The sequence below is a fragment of the Capsicum annuum genome, chromosome 7 (genome assembly GCF_002878395.1).
Source record: "Capsicum annuum cultivar UCD-10X-F1 chromosome 7, UCD10Xv1.1, whole genome shotgun sequence".
NCBI classification, from domain to species: domain Eukaryota; kingdom Viridiplantae; phylum Streptophyta; class Magnoliopsida; order Solanales; family Solanaceae; genus Capsicum; species Capsicum annuum.
Genome location: NC_061117.1, coordinates 219,294,970 through 219,308,580, shown reverse-complemented (window position 1 = coordinate 219,308,580; position 13,611 = coordinate 219,294,970). Strand labels below are relative to the sequence as shown.

General features: G+C 41.8%; 1 protein-coding gene across 4 annotated transcripts in view; it reads left to right on the top strand.

Moving 5' to 3' along the window:
* The first annotated feature begins 5,723 nt into the window (after positions 1-5,723).
* The window catches only part of LOC107878587, a 10,185-nt gene continuing 2,297 nt past the window's right edge, over positions 5,724-13,611 (top strand). For 2 of the 4 annotated variants that reach the window (XM_047415566.1, XM_047415565.1), the window contains exons 1-2: positions 5,724-7,557; positions 8,811-8,963. In XM_047415566.1, coding sequence (XP_047271522.1) covers positions 5,821-7,557; positions 8,811-8,963 — 1,890 coding nt within the window. In that variant the 5' untranslated portion in view covers positions 5,724-5,820. Of the gene's footprint in view, positions 7,558-8,810; positions 8,964-9,062; positions 9,168-13,611 lie in introns of all 4 variants that reach the window. The other 2 variants (XM_016725631.2, XM_016725630.2) reach the window with 2 other exon arrangements.

The following is a 13,611-nucleotide window of genomic DNA, read 5'->3' as shown; positions in this document are numbered from 1 at the left end:
CTTTAAACCGAAGGAGTTGAATTTGAGGCAACGTAGGGATGGAGTTGTTGAAAGATTATGATATGACTATCCTGTATCATCTCGGCAAGGACAATGCAGTGGCAGATGCCTTTAGTAGGAAGGCAGTTGGTATGGGTAATCTTGCATTGTTGAGTATGGAGGAGCGACCATTAGCCAGAGAGGTTCAACAGTTGGCTAACAATTTTGTGCGTCTTGATATTTTTGAGTCAGGTAGAGTTTTGGCATATGTGGAGGCGAGGTCCTTGTTGATAGATCAGATTCGAGATCGTTGGTTTGAGGATGAAAAATTGTATATTATCAGGGATAAGGTGAGGCTAAGGAGGCAATTTTGGACTGGGGGTGTTTTGAGGATTGAGGGGCGAATTTGTGTTCCTAGAGTGAGTGATTTGACTAGATCTATTATGGAGGAGGCCCATTGTTCCAACTATTCCATTCATCCAGGTGCGATAAAGATGTATTATGATTGTAAATAACATTACTGGTGGTGTGGGATGGAGAGAGATATTGCAGAGTTTGTGGCTAAGTGTTTGAATTGCCAGCAGGTGGAATATGAACACAGGAGGCCAGGTGGTTTGCTTCAGAGGATGCCCATTCCTGAGTGAGAATGGGATCGTATCACTATGGATTTTGTAGTTGGGTTGCCTCAGACCTTAGAGAAGTTTGATTCTATTTGGGTGATTGTGGACAGGTTGATCAAATCAACCCATTTTGTGCCTATAAAAATGAGCTATAATACAGAGAAATTAGCTAAGATTTACATTCATGGGACAGTTCGATTACATGGCGTGCCTATTTTCATCATTTCGGATAGAGTACTCAATTCACTTCTAATTTTTGGCATAATTTGCAGCGAGGGTTGGGTACTCAGTTGGATATGAGTACAACATTTTATCCCCAAACAATTGGATATGTATTCAAGTCCTGTCTATGTCTAAGGTCTGAGTTTTCTATATGACTCATGACATGTCCCGACCTCTAAAATAGATTTAATAATGTCCCTCAGTGATCCAATATTCCAAGTATCAAAGTTCTATGTTATATTGCTCATGATCCATAAAATCCATGTCTCACATAATGCTTGGATCTAAGAAACTATGCTTCATATATGTTACCGGACCATTTTATGTCGGGTCTAGCCCAAAGTGATAAGGTGCATGCAAACTTATGACTATCTCAGCTCTGAAAATGAGAAGCAATAACTCCAAGTAGCAGTCCCTGTCTCAATCGTTGACTTCATGAATTCCACTTTCATGTTATACAACTCATGATATAGGCGCTCATGTTTCTCACTGTGGTATGTCCTAAGAACTCATGTTGTGTTATGTTTATGCCCGAACGACTCTCTATTTACTAGACATCTTATTTATGAAGTACTCTGTATATATTGTATTGTATATTCACCCCATGTCCCACCTTGAGTAGATCAACAAATATGGGTTATAATTGAGTAGTGTTACTCTCATTCATGATGCTTGTGCTCGGATTCCTTAATGACCCTCCGTATGTTAGGATGATGGTGGTTGTGGAAGCGTAGTAATGTTTTAGGTAGGGGATAGATGTTCTTGAAGGTGAAAATTTTGATGTGATTTCTTAAGCTAAGGTTATAAGAGAAGGGGGAAGAAGGATATGAACTTTCGTTACATGAAATAGTTAGGAAGAAAATATATGGCGAAAATCTTTGTGAGAGTGATTAAGTTTGCTGGTATTAGTGGAGAGATCCATGGAGTGGGTGTAGTAATGATAGGCTTAGATGTTGTGATTGATGAAACTGCAAACCAACGTACTATATGGTTAGTACTCCTCGATTTAAGTCATAAGGTTGTTCGATTATAGTGATAAGATGGAGAATTATTCTTAAAAGGATGTAGAATATGGGGTCCCATAGCTTAAGCTAGCATATTTTTACTCCGGGTTAGGCTTCAACATGGAAGTACGATGCACTTAGACTCAAGCTCTTATAGTTATGTATTTAGCGGGAAAATTATAAGATTGAAATGCTGAAATGTGGTATTCATAGTTGAAATCATAGTGGAGAAGCGTCGGAAAAATTTAAAGGCTATTAAACGTATCATTTGAGGTAGAGAATGTTTCTAATCTATTCTTATGTCCCGCGAGAATCTCATCTCATGCCTTGTACCAATATTAATCAAGCCAAGGATTCTTAATAAAACTTATGACTTACAATGTTATGATCATGTGCCATAGAACACATGCCAAGATCATGTCTTTGTCAAGTTTCGTTATCTCATGATTTGTGCTTACACAATTTACTTGGTGATGCCATGAAGCTCTTCTTGAATGTCTACGTATGTTTTATTGAGGAAAATAAAAATTCCTAATATGAGATTACATCCATTATTCCATACTTCTATAGCTTCAACAAAATCCTACCCATTATTCGAGAACGAATGATTCTAAGGGGGAAATAATGTAATACCCCGCATTTTTTGGCTAGTTTTCAAACCGTCGTTCCTATGCGTATAGATCCGAACTCAATGATTTCTTGTTAATATATGTGTGATGACCAATTATATAGTGTGGGAATACCATTGAATATGAATTGAGGTCACAAATATCTCCTTAACTCAAAGACGAGTTGAGAACGTTTCTATCGATTAAGTTTTAGTAAATGATTCAGCTTGGGTCAACTTTCAACAGCCATTACTCCCTGTACATATGAGTTACGTGGACTACTATATACCAAAAGAAATATTTTTGAGTCCTCTTTCTAACGCAACTGGTTTCACCTTAATCCGACTTCGGAGTGGAAAGTTATGCTCATTTTACCGCAACGTGTTCGTCTGTCAACAAGGTGACGACTTGAGGTGATAGGTCATCAACTAAGTGACGACTTATCAACCAAGTCATCACCCATAACCAGAATATGATCAACCTCAGCTGCAAAGTGATGACTTGAGGTGATAAGCCATCAACTAAGTGGCGACTTATCAACCAAGTCGTCACCCTTAAACAGCAAGGGTCCAAATCAAACTGTGGGTTGACGACTTAAGTTGATAAGCCATCAACTAGTTGATAAGATATCAAATAAGTCACCAACTAAAAATTTCAGCAATTCTTATTCAGCTTCGGAGGGGTATTTTGGTCTTTTTCTCACCCTAAAACCCTATCCCACGACTTAAAACATAGTTTAAACGCCATTGTCCCATATTATGTCAGTTTCTCATCTCATAATCCTCTCCACTCTCAAGAACAAGAAAAATTAGGGTTTCTTTCAAGGTTAGATTTCAAGATAACTCAAATTCCTTTCCATCAAAAAGGTACATGGGACTATCCTAAACCTATGGGCATGAATTTACTATTTAAACAAGTTTTAAAAAGTATATATATCTATATGTGTGTATATATATATATATATATATATATATATATATATATATACATATACATTAAAAATTGTGTATGTATGTATATATGTATATACATATATATACATATATATGTATGCATGTATGTATGTATATTCATATATATGTATGTATGTATATTCAAAACATGCATTGAAAATCTCATATTTTGGTGAAGTTTTGTAGTAATTGCGGTGTGATACCCTAAGATTGAAACTTTTTTCACAAGTTCAAGTAATATTAAGTTTGTGAAGATAAATGAGAGCATGATTTATGTAAATCCCTCCCTTACTATGAAGTTCATTTTTTTTACATGTTGTGGGCTGATTATACAGATTGCTAAAAGCTTGAGTTTGAACGTTTACTATTACGTATAAATTGTACTGTTTTTATGAGACAATGAGAGGGTGTTTTACTTGATTTATAAGTGTTCATGTTTCCAATTGAGGATTGCACGTATTCGATAAATGAGAAAACCACCTTAGATAAAGTGTTGAAAAGAGAATGCCTTGTTTTCATATGTTTTGAAATTGAACTTTTGTTGATTTTAGATCCTTTGGGTAGTCAATAATGCATTTTGAAAAAAGAAAAAGGCAATAGAGATGTCGAGATATGGCTTGCAAATCTAGGTATGACGATACCCTATTTTGATGCGCCCAAACATAATAAGAGAGAAACAACTTTAAGAAGTAGATGTGTTTTAAAGAGTCTAAAATTGGGTTTAAGAGAGTTAGGTGGTTACCCGAAGAAGGCATGAGTTCAGATAACTCATTGCCCAAAACCGTAATTTGCCGACACGGGTTCATGTTGCCCCAAAAAGGGAATTGTACGCTGGCGATGACCCTGTGGCGTAGTAGAGAAACAGAGACTCCGACCCTCGCGGCAAACTTGAATTAAGGCTTGGCTGCCGAGTCAAGGGCGGATTCCATATAGCCCGTGGAATTATAGATTATAGGGTGTACCATGTAACTCAGAAGAGAAATAAAGATGTAGAGTCATCATTTCAAGAAGATGTTTGAAAGTTTCAGATTATATCCATGTGTTTTTCAAATATTTTATAATGACATGTTTTATGAAACGCTCTCACCTATATTGTATAAAACTCTATTGTGTTTTTGGATTGTTCTATGTACCAATACATTTGTATTGGCCTTCTATATTTCAGGATTTGAGGCTCAATCCCGGGGTTCCGCTAAGTAGTAGATCAGTCTTATCAGACGTTGAAGTTGGTGAGCCTCCCTTGTTTCAGAAGGCCATGTTTCATGCTATATTATCGTTTGATTTTAGTTCATGGTCCGATTGGGTGCCTCGTCCCGGGTTTCAGACAAATGTTTGCAGACTGGTGTTAGATGTTCTTGGAATGTTTATGAACTTATATTCGTATTGTTCCGTTGGAGTAAGAAAATGACCATGTTTCCGTTTTTACTATGTTTTTCCGCATTTTCTTGTAGTATATGAATTGTGTATATGATTGCCAGTTAGAAAAGAGCGCTCAAGCCTTCATGGTTCTGGATGACCGTCGCGGCCAAGGCCTCGGTTCGGATCGTGACAGGGTCGGAGTCTGAATGGGTGATTTTGAAAGTTGGTATGAATATTTCAACTTAAGAATGAGGTTGAAAGAGAGTTTTGGAAAATGTTTTCCTTACTTTTTTAAGGAAAGTCATTTTCTTTATATTTGAGGAAAATAAGTTGATTTGAAAAACATTTTCCAAAACTTTTAGGCCAATCAAACATGATAAAATTGGAAAGAAAATATTTTCATTCATACCAAGAGCAAGGATTTTTTTTTTCTATTTTTCAAAAATGTATATTAGCTTTTTCATTTCATCCGAAAAATACTTCATTTTAATTTTTGTGTCTAACTTTCAAATTTTAAGAGTTAAAAATATTTTTTATCAGTAGCAATGGGAAGAATTATTCAGATACTTGTAAATGAGGTTTATTTAAATCATGTTGTATATGTCTTGGCTATTATTGATGGTAGACTGAGCAATTAATATGATGTCCCGAATGTTATTTCACGTTGTTTCCTATACAAGCCTCTTCAAATCGAGCTTATTTATGAATTGGATGATCCTTATAAAGAAGTACTTCGCAAGAATTAGTTATTAGTTCCAAATAGACCGATAAAATAACAGTAGCAGTAGATACGGTCCACAATCAACAATGTCAAAATATAATGTTTTTATGTGGCTAGTGGACAAAAATTACTTTAAAACTATTCAAAATAATTTTTCAAGTTTTAAATTTAATTTTTAAAAACTTTAATTAGTTTTTCAGATACTTATTTGAATTTATCTTAACAGTTTTCCTTTTAGAAAAAATTCAAAAAGTGGTCTAACCCTCCACTATCTCTTGCCCCTACTAGGCCAACACTTCATAAAACCCTTCACCCCTTCACTCTACTACTCAACAACAAACCAAAAATCGAAAAATGGCCTGGAAAACAGACAATGACCTCGAAAACTCCGACCCAGTACCAAACTCCGGCGATGACACCGAATGGCCTTGTAAACCCATAGTCGAATCATCAGGCTGGCCAACTAGCTGGACCAACGACAGTAACAAATCAAAGCTAAAAAACCCTTCACCAACTCCCGAAGACGAAGCTGCCAACAACAGTCAGCTTCCGGCATTGCTTGTCGTGGCTGAATATTTGAATTCAAAACTCAACCTTGACGATGACGATGAGTTCAGTGAATATATAGGTGAAGATGGTGAATTTTTAGTTAATGTGGATGAGGAGGAAAATGGGTTTCAAGATTATGATTTTTTCGCAAAGTTGTTTAAGGAAGATGATGGGTTGAGAGAGTATTATGAGAAGAATTGGGAGAGTGGGGGGATTTTTTGTTGTCTTGTTTGTTGTGGGGTTCGTGAGAAAGGGTGGAAAAGGTTTAAGGATTGTTCATCTCTTGTACAGCATTCGACAAGCATTGCGAAAACGTCTAAGAGACGAGCTCATCGGGCTTATTGTAAGGTTGTTTGTGAAGTTCTTGGTTGGGATGTGAATCAGCTGCCTTCAATTGTTCCTTCTGTAGTTGATAAGAAAGTTAAGGCTGAATGGCCTTGTAAACCCGTAGTCGAATCATCAGGCTGGCCATCAAGCTGGGAAAACGACAGTAACAAATCAAAGCTACAAACCCCTGCACCAACACCAGAAGACGAAGCTGCCAACAACAGTCAGCTTCCCGCGTTGCTTTTAGTAGCTAAATACTTGAACTCAACACTATGTCTAGACGACGACGATGAATTTGTCGAGTACATAGGTGAAGATGGTCAATTTTTTATAAATGGGGATGAGGAGGAAAATGGGTTTCAAGATTATGATTTTTTCGCGAAGTTGTTTAAGGAAGATGATGGGTTGAGGGAGTATTATGAGAAGAATAAGGAGAATGGGATTTTTTGTTGTCTTGTTTGTTGTGGAGTTCGTGAGAAAGGGTGGAAGAGGTTTAAGGATTGTTCATCTCTTGTACAGCATTCGACAAGCATTGCGAAAACGTCTAAGAGACGAGCTCATCGGGCTTATTGTAAGGTTGTTTGTGAAGTTCTTGGTTGGGATGTGAATCAGCTGCCTTCAATTGTTCCTTCTGTAGTTGATAAGAAAGTTAAGGCTGAATGGCCTTGTAAACCCGTAGTCGAATCATCAGGCTGGCCATCAAGCTGGGAAAACGACAGTAACAAATCAAAGCTACAAACCCCTGCACCAACACCAGAAGACGAAGCTGCCAACAACAGTCAGCTTCCCGCGTTGCTTTTAGTAGCTAAATACTTGAACTCAACACTATGTCTAGACGACGATGATGAATTTGTCGAGTACATAGGTGAAGATGGTCAATTTTTTATAAATGGGGATGAGGAGGAAAATGGGTTTCAAGATTATGATTTTTTCGCGAAGTTGTTTAAGGAAGATGATGGGTTGAGGGAGTATTATGAGAAGAATAAGGAGAATGGGATTTTTTGTTGTCTTGTTTGTTGTGGAGTTCGTGAGAAAGGGTGGAAGAGGTTTAAGGATTGTTCATCTCTTGTACAGCATTCGATAAGCATTGCGAAAACGTCTAAGAGACGAGCTCATCGGGCTTATTGTAAGGTTGTTTGTGAAGTTCTTGGTTGGGATGTGAATAGCCTGCCTACCATTGTCCCTTCTGCAGGTGATACGCAAGTTAAGGCTCAGGTAACTGGTTATAGCTTGTTTGGATTGTTGTTACGTATTGCATCATGTTGTTAGTTTAAATACAATGTTTGCTTTGATTATTACTTAAATTTTATTGTATCGTATCGTTAAGTCTATCATTAGGTGAAAATGGTGTTTTTTTCGTTAATGGGGATGAGGGTTTTGTAGATGAGGAAGAGGGGTTTCAAGATTATGATTTTTTCACGAAGTTGTTTAAGAAAGATGATGGGTTAAGAGAGTACTACGAAAAGAATTGCTTTTTTGTTGTCTTGTTTGTTGTGGGATTCGTGAGAAAGGGAGGAAGAGGTGAAAGGATTGTTCGTCTCTTGTTCACCATTTGATAAGCATTGCGAAAACGTCGAAGAGGCATGCTCATCAGGCTTACTGTCAGGTTGTTTGTGAAATTCTAGGGTGGGATGTTAATAGCCTGCATTCCATTGTGCTTTCTGCAGGCAATAAACCAGTTAAGGCTCAGGTAACTGTTTATTGTTCGTGTTGGTTTTAATTGTACATACATATAGCTAACTCAATTAGTTTGGGTCTTAGAAGGGGAGACTCCACGCATAGCGGGAGCTTTAGTGCGCTGGGCAGCCCTTTTAATTAGTTTGGAACTCCGACAAGTTTGATTATTAATCATCCTCAAATGGATAGATACAGTTAGATACTGAAATTGTTTTGTAAGTCTTATGGTGGGTACTGGGAGGGGATGCATAGTGGATTTTACTACCCTTTTAGGGGTCATTTGGTAGGTTGCACAAGAAAAGTGCTGGATAGGGCGTACTAGTAATGCTAGTGTTTAGTTATGTTGAGATTATTTCTTATACACCCTTTTGTTTGGTGTATTACATAATTTCAAATATTTTTTAATCTTCTTACAAATAAACCCTCCAAAAATACAATGGGAAGGGTGTAAAAATGGTTTCGAGAGCCGATTGTGTCTTTAACCTGGCTAATGCAGTCATTAGAGACCCCTGCATTGCTTATACCATGGTTTGTCATGTATTAGTTATGCATAGCATAATACCAAATAGAGTGTAGCATCAATTACAAGAAGGTTGAGAAAGTTTACCAAACAAGATATTAATAATGTATGAAGCTAATGCATGCATTATTTTTTGTAGTTCATCCTACCATACCACCCTTGTTATAAGTTTATATCCCATATGTATCAGCTTAGAGCTGTCAGAATGCTTATGTCTAGTTGAGTGAAAAGATATGGCTGTTCATCAGTTTGACATTTTGCATTTTTGCAGGGGAATGTAGATGATGGAGGTGATGACAGTTTGAATACTCAATGCAAATCCCCAATTTCTGGAAGTATCAGCGATGCTGAAGCGTCTCTGTCGAAATTGTCTTTGATTGATGAAAACCAACAAGGAAAAGATTGTTGCTCTGCAAAATTAGAGGTTTGTTTGATAGCTAGTAGTTTCTGTCTACTATGTATAAAGTATACTATAATAAATGAGATTATGCTAAGTGTTAGCTGACCTCTATTATGTCTTTAGCACAATTCTCTAAGTGGAGCCACTGTTGATAGGAGCTTGGGAGATCTCAGCAAAGGTATTTCTGAAACAACCGAAGAAAACGCAGAGGGTGTCGTTAACTGTGCGGTAAGTTGTTTGATATTGCATTTAGTTCCCATGGAAATCTCCTGCTGAGTCAAGTGTCTGGGCTTGCATGTATGTTACTATATTTTGTGATAAGAAGGTGCCACTTAAGCTTAAAGGCAAATTCTATAGATTGGCAGTCCGGCCGGCCATGCTGTATGGAGCGGAGTGTTGGCCAGTCAAGAACTTCCATATTCAAAGATTGAAGGTGGCGGAAATGAGAATGTTGCATTGGATGTGTGGATTAACTAGAGAGGATAGAGTTAGGAATGAGATTATTCGGGAGACGGTGGGAGTGACTTCGGTGGAAGACAAGATGCGAGAAGGAATGTTGAGATGGTTTGGGCATGTGATGAGCCCTGTTCGGACGTGTGAGAGGCTAGCTTTGGATGGCTTCAAGAGGAGTAGAGGTAGGCCTAAGATATACTGGAGGGAGGTGATTAGGCATGACATGGAACTGCTTTAGATTACTGAGGACATGACCCTAGACAGGAAAGTGTGGAGGTCGCGGATTAGGGTAGACGGCTAGGGTGGTGATAAGGGAGTTTGGGTGTGGTGGGTGTTTTAGGCCTGTGAGGGCATGTTACTACCACATGGGTATCTATGTTCTTATTTCATATTCCGTATTGTTCGTATTTCTCTTATTTCTTATTTCCCATTTCTCTGAGACTTCACAACAACAACAACAACAAACCCAGTGTATTCCCACTTAGTGGGGTCTGGTGGGGGTAAGATGTACGCAGTCCATACCTCTACCTCTGATGAAGTAGAAAGGCTGTTTCCGAAAGACCCCCGGCTCAAGTTACGAGATATCAAACAAACACATAGTACAGCACAGAAGCAGATGACATAACATAGATACTGCAGCCATAAGGAATATAAAACAGAGTAAAGCAGGAATGCAGGAATATAAAGCAGAGGAAAGCACACAGATTCGTAACAAACATGGAACACGGAACACGGAACAGAACATTGAATACGGAATCATACCAGGAATACACCCCCACCAATTACTTCCCTACATTAGCGACCCGAACTGGCCCTAATCCTCTGCCGTAATTCGCGTCTTCCAGACCTTCCTATCTAGGGTCATGTCCTCGGTAAGCTGTAACTGTTCCATGTCCCGCCTAATCACCTCACCCCAGTACTTCTTCGGTCTACCCCTACCCCGTCTAAAACCATCCAACGCTAGCCTCTCACACCTACGGACCGGGGCATCCATGCCCCTCCTCTTCACGTGTCCGAACCATCTCAATCGTGCTTCCCGCATCTTACACTCCACTGAAGTCACACCAACCTTCTCCCGGATAGTCTCATTCCGAGCTCTATCCCTTCGGGTTAGTCCACACATCCAGCGCAACATCCGCATTTCTGCCACCTTCATTCTTTGGATGTGGGAGTTCTTAACTGGCCAACACTCCGCTCCATACAGCAAGGCCGGACGGACTACCACCCTATAGAATTTACCTTTAAGCTTGGGCGGCACCTTCTTATCACACAGCACCCCCGATGCAAGTTTCCACTTCATCCATCCCGCCCCAATACGGTGCGAGACATCCTCGTCAATCTCACTGTTACTCTGGATCACGGATCCGAGGTACTTGAACTTATCCCTTTTCTCTACCTCCTGCGCTTCTAGCCTCACCACTACCTCATTCTCTCGCCTCACGTCATTAAACTTACATTCCACATACTCTGTCTTGGTTCTGCTCACCCTGAACCCTTTAGACTCCAGAGTTTGCCTCCACAACTCTAATTTGTCGTTCACACCCCCTCGCGTCTCATCTATCAGGACTACATCGTCTGCAAAAAGCATACACCACGGCACCTCCCCTTGGATACGCCGCGTCAACACATCCATTACTAACGCAAACAAAAAGGGACTAAGAGTAGATCCCTGATGCAATCCTGTCAGGACAGTGAAATGCTCTGAGTCTCCTCCCGCCGTCCTCACCTGGGTTTTCGCTCCCTCATACATATCCTTAATTACTCTGCTATATGCCTGCGGTACTCCACTCACCTCCAAGCATCTCCAAAGCACCTCCCTGGGGACTTTGTCGTACGCCTTTTCTAGGTCGATGAACACCATGTGCAAATCCTTCTTCCTCTCCCTATATTGCTCCACCAACCGCCGTACCAGGTGAATTGCCTCCGTCGTCGATCGGCCGGGCATAAATCCGAACTGGTTTTCCGAGATAGACACTATCCGTCTCAGCCTCACCTCGACCACTCTCTCCCAGATCTTCATAGAGTGACTCAGTAACTTAATCCCCCTATAGTTATTGCAACACTGAATGTCCCCCTTATTCTTATAGAGGGGGATCATGGTACTCCACCTCCACGCCTCGGGCATCTTTGCTGTCCTGAAAATTTCATTGAACAATGCAGTCAACCACCCTACACCAGCCTCTCCAACGAACTTCCAAAACTCCACCGGTATCTCATCCGGCCCCGTCGCCCTACCCCTTCGCATCCTGCGGACTGCCTGTCTAACCTCGTCTACCTTAAAACGTCTACAATAGCTAAAATCCCGACACTCCCCTGAGTGCTCCAGTTCCCCTAACACAATAGCTCTGTCCCCCTCGTCATTCAAGAGCCTATGAAAGTACGACTGCCATCTCTTCTTTATGTGGCCGTCCTCCACCAACACTCTACCGTCCTCCCCCTTAATGCACCGCACCTGATCGAGGTCACGACCCTTCCTCTCCCTAGCCTTAGCGAGTCGGAACAACTTTTTCTCCCCTCCTTTCCCCTGTAACCCTGCATACAAGCTCTCAAAAGCAGCCGTCTTAGCTGCCGTGACCGCTGACTTCGCCTCCTTCCTCGCTAGCTTGTACTCTTTCCTGTTTACCCGCTTCTTTTCTTCGTCCTTACTTTCCACCAACTTAGCATACGACTCTTTCTTGGTCTCCACTTTCTTCCCCACCTCTTCATTCCACCACCAATCCCCCCGATGATGTCCGGCCCGGCCCCTAGAAACACCCAACACCTCCCTTGCATTTTCCCTGATGCACGTTGCCGCCCTGTCCCACATATTATCCACGTCCCCCCTACACTCCCACACCCCCATTCCCGCCAACCTCTCCCCTATCTCCCACGCATTCACTGGCGTCAAACCGCCCCACTTAATTCTCGGTCTACACTCCTTACTCCTCCTCTTTTTATTCTTCTTTATACCCAAATCCATAACCAAGAGCCTATGTTGGGTCGAAAGATTCTCACTCGGGATGACTTTACAATCTTTACACAGCGCCCTATCCCCTTTCCTAAGCAACAAAAAGTCAATCTGGGTCCTGGCTACCGCGCTCCGAAAAGTGATCAGGTGGTCGTCCTTCTTCGGGAAGCCCGAGTTCACCACCACCAGCCCAAACGCCCTCGCAAACTCCAATAGGGTCGCCCCCTCTTCATTTCTCTCCCCAAAACCAAAACCACCATGCACATCCCCAAAGCCTCCCGGTAGCGCCCCGATGTGCCCGTTGAAATCCCCTGCTACCACAATCTTCTCCGAACTGGGCACGCCTCTCACCACGTCCTCCAAGGCCTCCCAGAACCGCATCTTCTCCTCCCCCTCCGATCCCACATGCGGCGCATAGGCACTACACACGTTCAGGGTAAACCCCCGAATGTCCAACTTGATAGTCATCAACCTATCGTTGATCCTCTTCACCTCCACGACCTGACCTCTAAGCTCTTCATCTACCAAGATGCCAACTCCATTCCTACGCCTGTCGCTCCCAGAGTACCACAGCTTGTAACCGTCCACATCCCTAGCCTTAGACCCTACCCACTTGGTCTCTTGGACACACGCAAGGTTGATCCTTCTCTTCCTAAGAATCTTCACCAGCTCTATGGACTTCCCCTGAAGGGTCCCTATATTCCAAGACCCAACCCTCAGCCTACCGTCGCTATCCACGCGCCCCCCACTACCCCCCCCTCGGCCAAACCTTGGCCTCCCACCCACTCCCGCTCTCCCCCCATCTCCCGCCCCCGCCACAGCCCCACGCCCCAACCCCCTCGGACATGACCCTAACCACCCATTACCACCCACAGCCACAACTACACGAAAAAATAGGAAAGTATAAGGATATAGCCGGTGGCAATATCCAAGCAGCAGCAAGGAGATACAAGGCACACACACGTTGACAAGACTACTCCCGAAGCAAAACTAAGAAGCGACCACAGCAACAGCAACAACAGACAACAGACAATGTTCACAATATGAAATATGAGATAACGAACTAAAATGCAATATGAAATAACGAAATAACAAGGGTTAGAAGTCACCGGATTTCGCTTGGGGCTGCGGCTGAGGAAGACGGCGTGGCGGGTGCAGGCGGAGTCTCGGCCTGTTGGAGCCCAATTTGGCGGCTGGAGACCGGGCGGCAGCTGGTTGAATGCCGGGTTGGGGGGGACTGGTGTACCTCGCGAGGGAGGGGGGGTACGGACA